A 16772-nucleotide genomic window follows, 5' to 3' on the forward strand; every position below is an offset into this window, starting at 1 on the left:
GGAGTTTGTATAAATTATTTTAGGGTCTTGACATCTGAAACGCTCTTACACTTCTTCAACAGCATCCAGGGCCATTTTCCTTCGGCACGGATGTAAAGTTAAAAGACGCCTACTCAGATCCCATCTCGCTGTATTTATAGACTTCCCCTTTACATGACGTCTCCTTGACATCTTTCATCTTCTCCCTTCAGGGACTTAAGGGACCTCCTGGGAAGCCAGGGCAGCCAGGGAAGAGGGGCCCCCGGGTAAGACTCCTTTTGTGTTCGACTCGGTGAACTCCCAACTTCCTGAAGGGCTTCATAGATGCCTCCCCCATGACTTCATACCCATTTCCTTTTCTCATCCAAAATTATTGATCAGCTCATTAACAGTAAGCTCCATGGTGACTGTGTCATACGTAATCCAGTGCTGTCTTCTAACACCAATATGTTACCATGAGGACACGAAGCGGCCTGATACCGTGAGCTTTTAAGCGTTGTGATAAAGTGTTCAATAACAACATTATTTTGCATTATTCACCCCAAATTAAGTTTGCTTTGGCTCAGACTCTTGTCAAGCTGCACTCATCTGCTGCCAAGGTCCATTTCTGAAAGCTGGAGAGCAAACAACTGTAAGACACAAAACTGTGTTGCTGGTGTGACACGAACCGTACATATAGCAAAAAGTAGATATTAAAGGGCCACATTTTATGAAAAAAATAAATAAAAGCATTATGTGGCTGGAAGACTATTTTGTAAAACTTTAAAAATTGGCCTTCCCACAGAAAGCCCTTTTTCTATAAATGAATAATATACAGAAAAAAAGAGCTTGCTACAGCAAAAATAAACAGCGCGGGTGCTTAAATTAGCCTTGGCTCCTGTGTTAACATCAATGAATGCCTCCAGTGTGTAAGTCTTCCAGACTGCATCCTCTGTTGCCACGTATCTCATGTTAGGCCTCGGCGACTGGAGGCTTAGACAGAGCTAAACGGGGGGGTGGGTGGGGGTGTACAGGTGTTATTTTAAGTTCATGCTTTTTTTTTTTTTCGGGGATAGTGGTTTATACTGACTTCATTCAAGACCCCATTACAGCGATGCCTTTATTTATAGCTGCTGTATGAATCCCCCTCTGCCTCTCTGATTTTAAAAGAGCGGATGATGTGAGGTGATGAATCAAATAGTCACTAAAGTTTGTATAGACTTGGTCTCTAACGGGGCTAAATTCACCTCTACCCCACCAGGGAAGAACTAAATTCAAAGAGAAAAGCGAGACGATTAGACATCCTATGCAGAGTCCTTCAGCTATGAGAGAGAGAGAGAGAGAGAGAGAGAGAGAGAGAGAGAGAGAGAGAGAGAGAGAGAGAGCTACCTGCCGTGGCCCGTGAGACTGTGCCCTGTGGTTGGGCCTCAGAGGGTTGGGCTGTGGGAACCCAATCTCTTTAAACAAGGAAGAAAGAGGGCTTTGTCCCTGTCTTATTAAAGGCATTTAAGACCCTGTCTGGAGCTCAGCAGCTCACTCCGGTAGTACACCACCTCTAAAGAGTTCATTCAGGAACAAGCTCTCGAGATCCTGCTCCAGTCCGCTCTGAATCTGCGCAAAGCCTGGAGATGCTAAGTTTTTTTTTTTCATGATTGTTTGAGTTAACCATAGTAATTTTCCTCAACTGAGAGTGGGACTCACATATGGTCAACAAAATGCTCTCATATGGACTCTGGCCTTGGCATAGCCTGAACAAACATTTGGAATAAAAGAAGTATTTCACTATGGTGGAACATTTTCCCCTTTTAACATGCATACCTCCATATGAGTTCATGAACAGTTAACCTCCTATGTAAAATACCTCAGGGATCCATGGTCACATTTGGGCTTTTCATCTGTTTCCTCATTGATTTGTTTTGATGAATTTCTCTATGCATGCCGTATTAACTTGCCTAAAAATGAAAAATGAAAAAAAAAAGTTTTGGCCATCTTTATGTACAACAGCATCATGTACCCTTATTATATTTCTTCATGTGATCAGAACTGCAGTTTTCAAAGGCAATTGGTGGTTAAACAATGCACGGCAAGCCAGTATTCATGGTTTGTTTGAATGGAAAGAAGCCTGTATGTCATTGGGGATCCCTGGTGCAGCTATCATTGGTGGTCAACTTTTTTTTTCCATGAGACCATCTGGATCTACTTACAATGAAAAAGTGCATGCTGTGCCAGATAGAAATATTGCTCTAAGTGTGCTATACTTCAAGACAGCATAACAAGGTACAATGGTCCTTATTACTTGTTTTGTAACCTCAGAAAGCCTGAAAGTTTTGTGGTAGTAGTAGAAAATGTATACGGTACTCCTGTGTAGGACTCGTGTAAGAAGTGCACAATGAATTTCGAAAGATCCTTACCTACCTTCAGTTTTTACCTCATGCTCAAAAAGCCACATGGATCCAGCCCTGTTTACACCTGGCATTAAAATGCATCTTGGGTGATCTGATCAAAAGTGGACAGCTCTAAGTACAGGTGTGGACGCACCCAAGACACATTGAGGACGCATTGCGATCCGATCACTCAGACAACATCCAGGGGTGGTCTGGGCTGCATATGGCCAGATTCTTTAAGCAGTGTGTACGCAAATGTGTCCTGGGCCATACTGAAGGACCGCCTGCTCAGCTGACGTCCTCTGCATAAGCAGAAGTACGTACTCATTCGCGCACCTACAGTGTCATATTATGGTCTTTTCAGACAGTAAGTGTCACTCTGCCTGTCTACCCATGTGGATCCGTGGGATCTCAATGTGCTCCTCATATGAATAGACAGGCAGACAAGTACACCCAGCTAAATGCCAGGAGCTCTATGCGTGGTAACCATGGAAACGGCTTCTGTGCACTGCTGTACCCCTGCCAGTACAACTGTACTTTCTTTATAGGCTATAGCGACATGTTAAAATATGCATGTTCTGCCCGTGTCTGCATGGGTTTCCTCCCACCATCAAAAAAAACATGCATGTTAGGGTTCATACTCCTGTCTGTGCCCCTGAGCAAGGCAGTGGAAAGAAGAACTGGAGTTGGCCCCCGAGTGCTGCAGCTGCCCACTGCTCCTATACCATCGGATGGGTTAAATGCAGAGAACACATTCGTTGTAACAATACAATTTGTTGTAAGAATACAATGACAACATAAAGTGGCTTTCCGCTTTCTTTCTTTCTGGCTTTCTTTCTTTCTGTCATCTAAAAATATTGAAAGAAAGAGTCGATAACTAAATTGCATAGCTACTATCAAATTAGTTCAGTAAGTTTACTACTGAGTTTAGTTGAGCTATACAACTGTTTAGAAAACATATATATGTATATATATATATATATATATATATATATCAAACAGCAATGATCAGTCTTTCATTCATTTTGTGGTGATGAAACTGCACATTGCGTCGAAAAAAAAGTCAAGACAATTCAGCTCTGGCATTGGCTTGTTGCTCCGCCAAACATATTGCCCGTGCCTCCCTACCTGCCCGGTTGCCTCTCACTGAAAATGAATTACTGAGGTCACTAAGGTGCGTCAGTCTAAAAAGACCAAGTGCAAAACAACAAGAAGAATCCACAACAATATGCTGCACGGGAAGAGCATTGCTGCCTCCCACCGGTTGAAAACAACAACGCATTTAGTCTTTGCAAACGGAAATGATGAGCGTGTTTATTTGCATATAGAGGGAGAAAGTGAGACCCGACCATGTGGTCACTTGAGACGTGTGTGGAGGTGCATTCTGATGCTAGGTGTGAACTGACGTACGTAGAGCCGTCCACTTGTGATCGAATCACCCAAGACGCATGTTAATGCCAGGTGTAAGCAGCCTCTGAGATACAATGTGAAACCTGCCAGCCATTGTTAATGCAAAAAGAAAAGGCAAGCGACTTGTGTACATGCTGTATGTCGATATACCGACTGATCATATTTTGAAGTTTGCATTTTCAGAGGCTAGAATGAAGTAACATCACTTGAGCATTTGCTAGCTGGCTAATGCTAGCTCTATGACAAAGAGGTGTCATGTCTGACTGAGCAGACAGTCTCACCACACCAGCAGCACCATTAGCATCTTTGACACGTGAGAGCCCCCCGTTTGCCTGGGCTGGCCATAAGCTCAGCAGAGCATCGGGAAATGGAGAGTTCACCCAGGCCTGAAGGGGGGAATGGTGGATCAAAGAAGGCTTTGTGCAAGGAAACTGACCTGGCACTGTGCAGTCACTTTCTGAAGCTGGGCTTGTGAGGAATTGAAAACATTTGCATAATTGCTTAAGGAATGGTTGCCTCTATATCTGAACATGAAATGAAGGGTATAAAAATTTTAAAATTAAGAGTCATATAAACTGCTTTGATTAAATAGCTTTTGATGCAGAGAGCCTGCCTTGTTGTAAAACAATCTATTTATATTTATAAATCCATTTGGGAAAACATCTAATCATTGGCCATAGCAATGACTTCTGTGCAAAATAGGTAATTTCTCAGGTATTAAGGTACATAATACCCATCATACTTTGTCACACTTTGTCACACTACAGGCTCATTTACTGTAGAGTTGTATAAAGACTGTAATAGTCTCTCCCATTGCTTGCTTCCTTCTGTGGGAAGAGCAGAGCAGAGCACAGGGTTAGGCACAGAGCAGCATCCCAACATCTGGAAAGTATTCAGTCTTGCTCAAGGATACTTCAGCAGGGCAGTATGTTGCTGTCATAAGGGCTTGAACCCTGTCACCCCATTCGAGTGGCAACCACCTGGTCTGATAGTCAGGAAGAAGTTTCTGTAAGTGGAAGGCCATAGGTTAGATACCTGTAGTGTCCTTAAATGTCTATTTCTGGCACAGCACCATTGAGCAAGACACTAATCCCCTATTTACTGCTCTCAGTGGCACCTGTGCTCTCACTTCTACTTCTTCTTGGTGATAATGCAGTCAAGAGTTCTGTAAACCTATGAATTTTGACCATTAATTGCAAACATCAGTTCTGAGGATCCTATTTATTTTATTGTGCACAATTTGATTAATTTTAATCTCTGCTCCTCGGCCATCAGCTCTGTTCTTTGCTGCCATGCCTACAATTCTCCTTGGGGACCAATGAAATTGAATTATTAGTGTGGGTCAGTTACTGATGAAATGACTGATTAAAAATGAGTTAACAACTCATGTACAGGATATGTAACTTGGTTGTAGGAGGCACCTGGTTCTGCCCATCGCATTTGGTCCAGATATGTGTGGCCTCAGAGGGTGTCAGAAGACCTGTTCTGGGTTAATGGCCCATAAAATCAGTAGCACTCCACGTGTCACCCCTGTAAAAGTCATTGGCCCACATCATAAACCCAACTATGGCTCTGCAGCCTGCACAGCTGCCCTTCATTCAAAGGATGCTGAATGTTGGGTGTGTGTCAAGTGTGTGTGTGTGCGCAACACACACTGGTTGATTAGGGAATGAGTTTCTTTTTGTCCAGTTGGGGACAAAAAGAAAAAGTGTATTTTTGTGTAGGAGTTTGGTGTTACGTTTAGGATTATGGTTAAGCTTTAAGGCCCTGAAAACTTAGTTCCATAATCAGCTTCTTACTATAAGCTATAGGGCCTTGTGTGCGCATACTACCGACTACAAAATGAATAACAATTTAAGCCATGCCAAAGGAGACATTTCTGCACCATACTTTTTCCCTGTTCTCCTCTTGCTGGTTCGAGTTAGGTGGGACAGTGCTGCAGCTGGCTGACGTCAGGTGATTCATGTCATCAATAATGAGCCAATCAGAATTAGAGAGGCTACTTCAGCTACATCTTTACCACACCCCAGCAAGACAGTTTCCAATGCTTGCACCTTTGATATGTCGCTGGTAAGGGGTGTCCAGGGAGTGTAGCGGTCTATTCCGTTGCCTACCAACATGGGGATCACCAGTTCGAATCCCTGTGTTACCTCCGGCTGGGTTGGGCATCCCTACAGACACAATTGGTCGTGTTTGTGGGTGGAAAGCCGGATGTGGATGTGTCCTGGTCACTGCACTAGCGCCTCCTCTGGTCGGTTGAGGCGCCTGTTCAGGGGGGAGGGGGAACTGGGGGTAATAGCATGATCCTCCCACATGCTACGTCCCCCTGGCAAAACTCCTCACTGTCAGGTGAAAGGAAGCGGCTGGTGACACCACATGTATCGGAGGAGGCATGTGGTAGTCTGCAGTCCTCCCCGGATCGGCAGAGGGAGTGGAGCAGCGACCGGGACGGCTCGGAAGAGTGGGGTAATTGGCCAGATACAATTGGGGAGAAAGGGGGGGTCACTGATAAATGTCCAAACACTACAGAATACAAAGTTACATGTGCAAAGTTATTTAGATATCGAAAGATGAATTCCAAGTTGCAGCTCGGCATTATCATTTAAACGGATGGTTTAGTTCGCCTGATTTATCACTTGCAGACAACCAACACGAGGGGGAGAACCAAACGCACATTATTCTGTCGCACACATCAGCCAGCAGGGGCGCACAGTCACACTCACGCCATCCCTGCCTATGGCAAGGCCCAAGAGACACAAAACAAAAACATTATGTGAGGGGAAACTCCCTTGCTCAATATCACGAGTCTGAAGTCAAATTGTCCGTCGCGCCACACATCTTAGATAGCTAATGTAAGCGTAGCTGCCATGTACTTTCTGCCTTGTAACTCATCATTCACTGACTGGTCAAATAGCAGAAAGTTGACCATTTTCTGGCAGCGGGACCCCTAATTGGTCCTTACGAAATTCGTTGTCTGGCGGTTCAGACATGACGAGTTGCCTTATGCCAATCCTACCTGATGCTGCCATTGCTAGCACTAGCTCCCCGTCACTGTCAATCATTATGTGATTGGACCACGCCCATCAAGCCCTGAGCAGGCAGATTAGAGCGTTTTCGGCGTTCCTTTAGGTTACTCAGTTTTAGTTAATGGGGATTTTGTCAAACATCGTTAATATCATTATAGACATTCAAAATCTGAGCCAAGTTGTTCATGGTTTAATGTTGAGATGAGTGTTAAGGCTAGGCTTGTAGTAATGGAAGTTACAGGTGAGAAAGTTATGGGCTGAATTTAAGGCTGACTTTTCAAATTTGACATAAGTGTATGTGCAAGTGTGAGTGAGTGTGGTGTACTCTGATTAAACTTATATCCTCTCGTCGGGAGCTCTTTTTTTAATTAGCAGCACAGAGAGTGCTACCATTCCTCTTTTCACCCACGCACACACAGATGGATCAAATGAGTCATTCACCCCATCATCCTTGTCTCCGTCAGGAGAAACATCCACCCACCTTGTCATCAGCACTGCGCCTCCTCACCTTATACACCTAGAGAATTTAATTTGTTATATTCTCTTTCTCTCCCTCTCTCTCTCTCTCTCTCTCACCCTTGCTATTTATCTCACTCACTCACACGCTCCGTCTGTTCCTCCCTTTGGTTCCTATTTGGAGATAATGACTTCAATACGTTTTAATATCAAGCTAGCGCGAATGCAGGGAGATACTCAGAATGGCTGAGTAGAGGAGGAGAGGAGGCAGAGGAAATCTGTAGATGAGCTTCTGGTAAGTGTCTCCATATGTCCAGCACTGAGTGTCTGCTAGAGGCTGGCCTGTGTTAGGGGGGATGGGGGCTGCCTGGTCTTCCTCATCCCTCTCCACACTCCGATAGGATTGTAGATAAATAATGATGAGGCACAGACTCCCACAAAAACACCTCGTTGCCCCCCCCACTCCCTGTCGCCGCCGTTGTTTTAGACAAAGTAAGCTCAACTCCTTATTCTCACCCTCCGCCTACGGCCTATGGAAAAGGTTCCTCTTCATTACCTGTGGCAAAACCTCAACGAACCAGGGGAATGGATCGTAGATACAGTAGCATCCTGTTGAGGCTGTCTGAGTGCGTTTCTGCACTTTAAATATCTTCCATGCTCAGCGTTTTTGGTGTTCGCCAGACAAGCATTTGCTCTTACACCAAAGCCTCCTTGCAGGATACCTCAGGAAGTCGTGGCTTAATTTTTCCAAATGATCCTTTTTTGTAGCTAGGTTGGACTTATGCTCCCTTCAACCAAATGAATCGATCCTGTCTCCTCAGCCCCCCGTCCTATTTATCATACCCACCTGGCCCTGACCTGTTTGTCTTCCCCCTCTTTTTTTGATGTAACTTTTGGCATCGATAGCTCAATATATTACATGCAGGCACATCATATGTTACCGGATAGCTACAGTTTGTGGTACAAAGAGAATAGGGGAGCATGGTGTGATGGATGAGTGGCCTTCACTTTGCAGGGACCCCAGAATGCCAGTGGAAAAGTGTAGAGATGAAGAAAATCACATCCATATGTCATAAGCCAGACAGGCTGAGAGGCAAGGCGCTCAGGAAGACATATGGCTCACAGAGCACCTATATACAAACACAGAGGGACCTCAGGACACCCTTGACCTACGGCATAACAAACACGACAAGAGAGTGAACATTGTGTGGGTTTAGCTTCTACCAAGAGTGATACTGCTGTCATGTCGGACTCCTGCATCCCCTCAATCAAAAGGTCTGGGTCCTTTGTTGCCCTAGTTTGTACACCTCACTGCCACCTGTCATGGGAGAATACCTGACATGTGGTACAAATGTCCTCCCACACCCTTTGCTGCTGAAGTGTGAGCCTGTTTCAGTGATGCAGTTCGTCTTTACTCTGAGTCTTCCTTACCCATGTGTATTGCTTTTTCCTAGGGTCCTCCCGGTCCACATGGAAACCCCGGTCGCCCTGGACCTCCTGGATTTAAGGTGCAGTACCAACAAATACAGAATTATACCTCAAAACACTATATTTCCCTTTCAGAAAACAAACAAACAAATAAAACTTTAGCTAAAACTCACTTTATAACATCTCTAAAATATAGAGGATGCACCAATGGCTAGGAATGCGCCGATGCTGATACTGGTGTTGGATATCGAGCCCATAGCAGGTTAGAATGGAGTAGTGGTATCAGAGATTTTACCCAGGTCCAAAATATGATACTAAAAGCCACAAGCAAAACGTTAATAAAAGCAAAATTACTTGATTTATTTGCATTTTTGGCACATTAAAGCCGGTATTTTGTTAATCATGAAAAAAAAAAAACAGATTCTGCCTCAATTATATTTTACCAACTAATGGTCCAAGTCTGCATGGTTAAGCAAAAGTAATGGATTGGATCGGTACTCAGTACTGGCAGATACTTAAAAATTCTTACTTAAAATCAGTGTCAGCGGTGAAAATTTGACATCTGTGCATCCCTAATTTAAGCCTGTAAACTGTAATATCTTTTCAGCCAGGGATGTAATTAAATGCTGCCCACAAAAATAGCACCAGAATCTGTGCTAAATCTATGCTGACAGTTAATATGCAAGATTCTGTGTGTCTGCTTTCATAAACTGGATATGCCAAGTTAGAATAAAACTATCCAACCATCAGTGGGTACCTTAACCTATTGCTCTTGAGACCAGTAGGTAGACTGTGATGTGACACCTGGTGTTAGTTGTAGACTGTGGCTTAGGCACAAAGCAGGGTGGAGGGGAACATTCTGTGCAGGCGGTAGTTAATTTAGGTATAGTTTGAGTCAACTGAGAGCGGGTGCTCCGGGATACTGAGGATAAACTGATGAGCTTTTTTGAGGTATCATGGACCGAACTCAACAAAACCTGAAACATCAGTAAAGGAACGTGTCTGCATGATAACCCCAATGATGTGCCTGCAAACAAAGTCTCAAACCACCACGAGCTGGGTTTTCTTTTTTTTTTCTCCCCTATTTTTCCCCAATTTATTTTGGCCAATTACCCCACTCTTCGCAGCCATACCAGTCACTGCTCCACCCTCTCTGCCGATCCGGGGAGGGCTACAGACAACCACATGCCTCCTCCAAATACATGTGGAGGCGCCAGCCGCTTCTTTTCACCTGACAGTGAGGAGTTTCACCAGGGGAAAGTAGCGCGTGGGAGGATCACGCTAGTCCCCCAGTCCCCCCCCCCGAACAGGTGACCTGACCGACCAGAGGAGGCGCTAGTGCAGCGACCAGGACACATCCACATCCGGCTTCCCACCCACAGACACGACCAATTGAATTGTGTCTGTAGGGACGCTTGAACAAGCCGGGGATAACACGGGGATTCGAACCGGCGATCCCATGTTGGTAGACAACAGAATAGACCGCCATGCCACCCAGACGCCCCCTGATAGCTGGTTTGGTATTTTGGTAGTTCAATTGATTGAATACATTAGCTAGTTGGGTATGTAATTAGCTTGTTGAATTGATAATACATAAGCTGAGTTGTCTGAGCTGGTCTTCATCGTGGAAGCTCATTCTGGAGTGCGGCATGTGTGTCATGTCATACAAACCCTACGTATTATTAATCACTCAAAACATGGGACGATGGGAGGAAATATCTGACATTAAGCGGGCAAGGATTTCACCCTCATCTTTCTGTTACCTCTATTGAGCGTGTCAGTGTTTAGTTTGGGGCGTTAAATTGGGCTTTCCCTAATCTGCAAGAGGATGAAGTTCCCACTGGTGAAATGTTCAGACAACTGAAATAGATTTAAATACTGGGCTGTGCTGAGTCTCAACAATAATACCTCTTAAAACCTCATCTCCTGTTTTTTTGATTTTCAGCTCGTTACTTAGATAAATGGATCAGATTGCCGTTTGTGGGTCTTGGTTAAATATCCTAGCTGAAAGGATTATCAAACCCATTGTAAAATCAGTTACTTTTTTTTTTAAGTGAATAAGTGTGTCTAATGAATTTTGTTCTTTAATAGTTTTCAAACATCTGCCATTTTGGAGTTGTGTTTTTATGAAGCATCACTTATCTGAAATGTGTATTCACAAATATTCCGTTTTTATGGTTTATTACTGTACAAGTGTGTGCAGATAAGAGTTTTTCTTTTTCCAGCTGAGTAGATTTTTTCATTACTGCACGTCCATTTGCTAGATTTCTCTATTTGGATGCATAACGTGTAAATAAAGTCAGTACGTTATACACCCATGTTTTTTTCCGTGGTGCCAGTGCCATCGAGAAGCTAATTTTGTTCAATCAGTCATGCTTTGACTCTTCACTTCGCCTCATACCTATGTACCGTCAAACTTAATCAGTCTGCCGCTCTTGAGAAATGTTTCTACAATTCATCATTCACGTGTCTTTATTGAACCATATCACCCAAATGATAGGAAATGAAAGCCATGATGTAATGAAAATGTAGCCATATGTATAAATCATGACATCTTGGCAGGTAATTTTCATCCATCTCATACAACTCTGCTCTGCTGTTTATAAGAAACGGTTTTGATTTAGTCTCGTCCATTTGCAGGCACTTGATGGTACAAGTCGGTGCTCCGGCTGATTTTGACTTGCCAACAGAGAAAAGTTACTAAACTCCATTTTGTGTCACTCTGAATTCACAAAGTAGTCTTCTACTGCGCAGGACTAACATGGAAACTTGCTCTAGTTTTAAATCCGCACCTAATCCTGATGAATGCATTGAATTTCAGCGTTTTCCAGCCCTTTCTGGACAGTAAAAATATAATTGATACCATACTTTGGCCAGAGGCTGTGATATTACCAGGGGAAAACCATAACTCTTATATTCTATGTGTGCTAGTTGGAGCCTAACCTAGACCATTTCAGCTTGACCCGTTTGCACACAATCCTTTCAACAGCATATTGTACCGTCTGGCATGCTCCTCTTCTTTAGAAGAATGAGCAAGCTAGATGAAAACACTATTTCCCACATGCTGAATTTTACTGCGGAACATTAAATCAGTTTTTCTCATGTAATCTGCAAGACATTATGACACATAAAGACTAATTGAGATTCATTCATCTTACATGTGTGCAAGATTCTATTTTAGATGACTATTTGAAAACAATTGACTATATAGATAATTGTAGATTATATGAGGTAATAAAGTATTTACAGTGGCTTCAGAAAGTAATCAGACCCCCTCACTCTTTGCACACTTTGTGTTGTAGATTAATTTTGAATCGATAAAATTGCCATTTTTGCCCATCAATCTACGCTCAGTAACCCATAATGACAAAGTGAAAACATGTTTTTAGAAATGTTTGCAATTTATTAAAAATCAAAAACCGGTTCAGACCCTTAATTCAGTACTTTGTAGAAGCCCCTTTGGCAGCAATTACTGCTTTGAGTCTTCTTGGACAAGTCTCTACAAGCATTGCACACCCGGATTTGGGGAGTTTATCCCATTCTTCCTGGTAGGTCCTCTCAAGCTCTGTCAGATTGGATGGGAAGCATCTGTGAACTGCCATCTTCAGGTCTCTCCGCAGATGTTCTATGGGGTTTAAGTCTTGGCTGGGCGTCATCCTGGCTGGATTGCGGGGTCATTGTTGTGCTGAAAGGTGAACTACTGCCCCAGTCTGAGTTCACATGCACTTTGGAGCAGTTTTTCTTCAAGCACTTCTCTGTATTTGGCTGCATTCATCCCTCCCTCAATTCTGACCACTCTACCCGTCCCTGCCGCTGAGAAGCACCCGCATAGCATGATGCTGCCACCTTTGACAGACATAGTGCTTGGAGTTCTCCCAAAAGAGTTCAATTTTTGTCTCATCAGATTAGACAATATTTTTCCTCATGCTCTTGGAGTCCTTTAAATGCCATTTGGCAAGCAGATGGTCATATGCCTCTCACTCAAAAATGGCTTCTGTCCAGTCAATCTACCGTAAATGCCTGATTGATGGAGTGCTGCTGAGATGCTTGTCCTTCCGGCAGGTTCTCCCATCTCTGCAGAGAACTTCTCAAGCTCTATTAAGAGTGACCGTTGGGTTCTTGGTCACCTCCCTTACTAAGGCCCTCTTGCCTGGTTACTCAGTTTGGCCAGACAGCCAACTAGGAGGAGTCCTGGCAGAACCAAACTTTTTCCATTTCACAATTATTGAGGCCACTGTGCTCCTGGGAACATTCAAAGTTTTAAAAATGGTTTTATACCCTTGCCCTGATCTAAGCCTCGCCAGAATTTTATCATGGAGGTCTACAGAGAGTTTCTTGGACTTAATAGCTTGGTTTTTGGCAAAACATGTCATGTGAATTGTGGGACCTTATAGACACAGGTGTGTGCCTTACTAAACAATGTCCATTCAATTCAATTTGCCACAGGTGGACTCAAGTCAAGTTCTAGACACATCTCAAGGATGGTTAAAGCAAAACTTTTTTTAAGTATAGGAATATAAATGTATATGAATATGTTGTAAGATATCACTTTGTATGTCTATTCAGTGCTTATGGATTTAGTGTTTATATATACTATGTGTGTGTGTGTGTGTGTGTGTGTGAATAAGAATATGTATAGTAATATATTTGTGAATATTGTTAGTTGTACTTTAATGATTTTAATTTCATGTAGTTGTTTTGTCTGTACATGTCTTATCTGTTGTTATAATTTTGTGTTTTGTGTGGACCCCAGGAATGCTAGCAGATGTTCTACATCAGCTAATGGGGATCCTAATAAAAATACTAAAAACAGGATACACCTGAACACAATTTGGAGTGCTGCAACAAAGGGTCTGAGTACTTACGTGAATGAGAGATTTCCATTTTTGATTTTTTTTTTAATTCGCAAAAATTTCTTAAAATATGTTTTCACATATGGGTTATTGAGTGCAGATTGATGGGCAACAATGGCAATTTTCTCCATTTAAATTTAAATTTACAACAAGTGTGCAAAAAGTGAAGGGGTCTGAATACTTTCTGAAGACACTGTAGATTTACACTACCGTTCAAAAGTTTGGGATCACCCAAACAATTTTGTGTTTTCCATGAAAAGTCACACTTATTCACCACCATATGTTGTGAAATGAATAGAAAATAGAGTCAAGACATTGACAAGGTTAGAAATAATGATTTGTATTTGAAATAAGATTTTTTTTACATCAAACTTTGCTTTCGTCAAAGAATCCTCCATTTGCAGCAATTACAGCATTGCAGACCTTTGGCATTCTAGCTGTTAATTTGTTGAGGTAATCTGGAGAAATTGCACCCCACGCTTCCAGAAGCAGCTCCCACAAGTTGGATTGGTTGGATGGGCACTTCTTTGAGCAGATTGAGTTTCTGGAGCATCACATTTGTGGGGTCAATTAAACGCTCAAAATGGCCAGAAAAAGAGAACTTTCATCTGAAACTCGACAGTCTATTCTTGTTCTTAGAAATGAAGGCTATTCCATGCGAGAAATTGCTAAGAAATTGAAGATTTCCTACACCGGTGTGTACTACTCCCTTCAGAGGACAGCACAAACAGGCTCTAACCAGAGTAGAAAAAGAAGTGGGAGGCCGCGTTGCACAACTGAGCAAGAAGATAAGTACATTAGAGTCTCTAGTTTGAGAAACAGACGCCTCACAGGTCCCCAACTGGCATCTTCATTAAATAGTACCTGTTAGAGCCTGTTTGTGCTGTCCTCTGAAGGGAGTAGTACACACCGGTGTAGGAAATCTTCAATTTCTTAGCAATTTCTCGCATGGAATAGCCTTCATTTCTAAGAACAAGAATAGACTGTCGAGTTTCAGATGAAAGTTCTCTTTTTCTGGCCATTTTGAGCGTTTAATTGACCCCACAAATGTGATGCTCCAGAAACTCAATCTGCTCAAAGAAGTGCCCATCCAACCAATCCAACTTGTGGGAGCTGCTTCTGGAAGCGTGGGGTGCAATTTCTCCAGATTACCTCAACAAATTAACAGCTAGAATGCCAAAGGTCTGCAATGCTGTAATTGCTGCAAATGGAGGATTCTTTAACGAAAGCAAAGTTTGATGTAAAAAAAATCTTATTTCAAATAAAAATCATTATTTCTAACCTTGTCAATGTCTTGACTCTATTTTCTATTCATTTCACAACATATGGTGGTGAATAAGTGTGACTTTTCATGGAAAACACGAAATTGTTTGGGTGATCCCAAACTTTTGAACGGTAGTGTAGATTCTTAGAAAGTAATCGATTTGTACCGGAATTTAAACTCCTCCGATTTTAACAAAGAAAACAAATGTCACTGTAACCGAACAACTGTGCAACGACAAAAATAAAGTAGCTTTCTTCTTTTTTACTCGAGATGAAATACAAGATGGCGAAATGATTCAGAGTTCATGCATTTAGCTCTTGGCTTGGGCACCTTTGCGGTTACTGTCAGAAATGGTGGCCTGTGGGGAAAATTACGGAAAACCCATTTAATGCCAAGTTATACTGTAGCTGACATGAACATGTACACTTAAATGCTACAATACAGGTGCGAATGGAAAAGTTTGCCTAACTCCTGTCTTTTACTCGTTTGGAAATGAGGCAGTGTATGCATTTGAATGTGTGACTACAAGCTGCCGAGGTGCCGTTTGCCTTTGCACTTGGGGAGTTTGGAAGAGAATGGCCTTCTCCCTAACAAGGCATCAGGGATGTTGTTAACTAAAGCATTACCCAAAATGTGACGCACAATGGAGACTTTTCTTTCCACAGCCAATGTGTAATTTATTAGATTAATTTTGGCAGAGTCGCAATGGCATTTATAATATGCGGATAAAACTTTATTGGTGTGGTTTGATTAGGGCCAAACTAACGAAAGAGCAATCCTTTCCCGTTACATTGTTGGATAGACACACTGATCCCCCCCTCCCATGTCTCTTTATATGATAAGCAGGGAAACTGATACCGAAGATGTACAGCTATTTTTCCAGAAGCCTTTCTCTCACCACGGCTGAGTAGATTACTGGACCACAGAGGATTTTTCACTGGTGCCATAGGAAATCAGAACACCGACCCAGAGTGCATCGACAGTATCACTGCTGCTCGAAAAGGGAAAAGAATGCACATGGTCACTCCCCAAATCCCCTCTCAGTGGCTTGTTGTAAACTGAAACACCGGAGGGCATAAACGGACCGCGCATTTGTGTAAATACAGCAGCTAGTGCCTCCGTTGATGAGGGTGAACTCATTCACTCTTAGGTGTATACAAATCAAACGCAGACACTGAACCCTGTCGGACCGAATGTGGGGCATCGTACAACAAGTGCTATCAAGCTCTGTGATGAAAAGATTCAAAAATCAATCTCAGTGGGATCACATCTGCAGGCTGTGACACCCTCTGAAGCTGTGGAATCGTGTTTGTGCAGTCAAGCTTTATTGGTGCAGCATTATTTATCGAGCAGTAAACCTAGTGTGTGTTTCATTTAAATAAATAAATAAACAAAGCTAAGTCAGACCATTTAGGAAAATGCCTTTCACATCAACAGTTTGTTGAGACCCATCCCACAGAACATGTACATGCAATGTCAGCAGGGAGAGGACATGCAAACTTTATACAACAAAGGCAAGTCTGGATGGCTGCAAATAAATGCAATTTTTATGTGTGTGTACGTATGTATGTATGTATACGCAGTAGACTTAAAAAGTCTACACACCCCTGTTAAAAAGGCAGGTTTTTGTGATGTAAAACAAATGAAACCAAGATAAATCATGTCCAAACTATTTCCACCTTTAATGTGAAATTGCAACCTATAGTATTCAAGTGAAAAACAAACTGAACTTTTAGGAAAAAGAAAAATGATAAAAAAACTCAGAATAACTTGGTTGCTTAAGAGCACACACCCCTAAACTAACAGTTTGTTTTGATTTAACTGCAGCACTAAAGTCTATTTGGTTAAGAGTTTATCAGCTTGGCACATCTTGACTCTTCCTTGCAAAAACGTTGTAGATCTGTCCAATTGTGAGGGCATCTCCTGTGCACAGCCCTCTTCAGGTCGCCCCACAGGTTTTCTATTGGATTCAGGTCTGGACTGTGCTTGGACC

The 16772-nt window shown here is 42.6% G+C and overlaps 1 protein-coding gene across 3 annotated transcripts in view; it reads left to right on the forward strand.

The window, feature by feature from the left end:
* col27a1b (collagen, type XXVII, alpha 1b) overlaps positions 1–16772 on the forward strand; it is a 98916-nt gene that overhangs the window by 16691 nt on the left and 65453 nt on the right. For 2 of the 3 annotated variants that reach the window (XM_056275701.1, XM_056275711.1), the window contains exons 4-5: positions 192–245; positions 8689–8742. In XM_056275701.1, coding sequence (XP_056131676.1) covers positions 192–245; positions 8689–8742 — 108 coding nt within the window. The remainder of the gene's footprint in view (positions 1–191; positions 246–8688; positions 8743–16772) is intronic. The other variant, XM_056275718.1, reaches the window with a different exon arrangement.

This window comes from Lampris incognitus, chromosome 1 (genome assembly GCF_029633865.1).
Source record: "Lampris incognitus isolate fLamInc1 chromosome 1, fLamInc1.hap2, whole genome shotgun sequence".
Classification (NCBI taxonomy): Eukaryota; Metazoa; Chordata; class Actinopteri; order Lampriformes; family Lampridae; genus Lampris; species Lampris incognitus.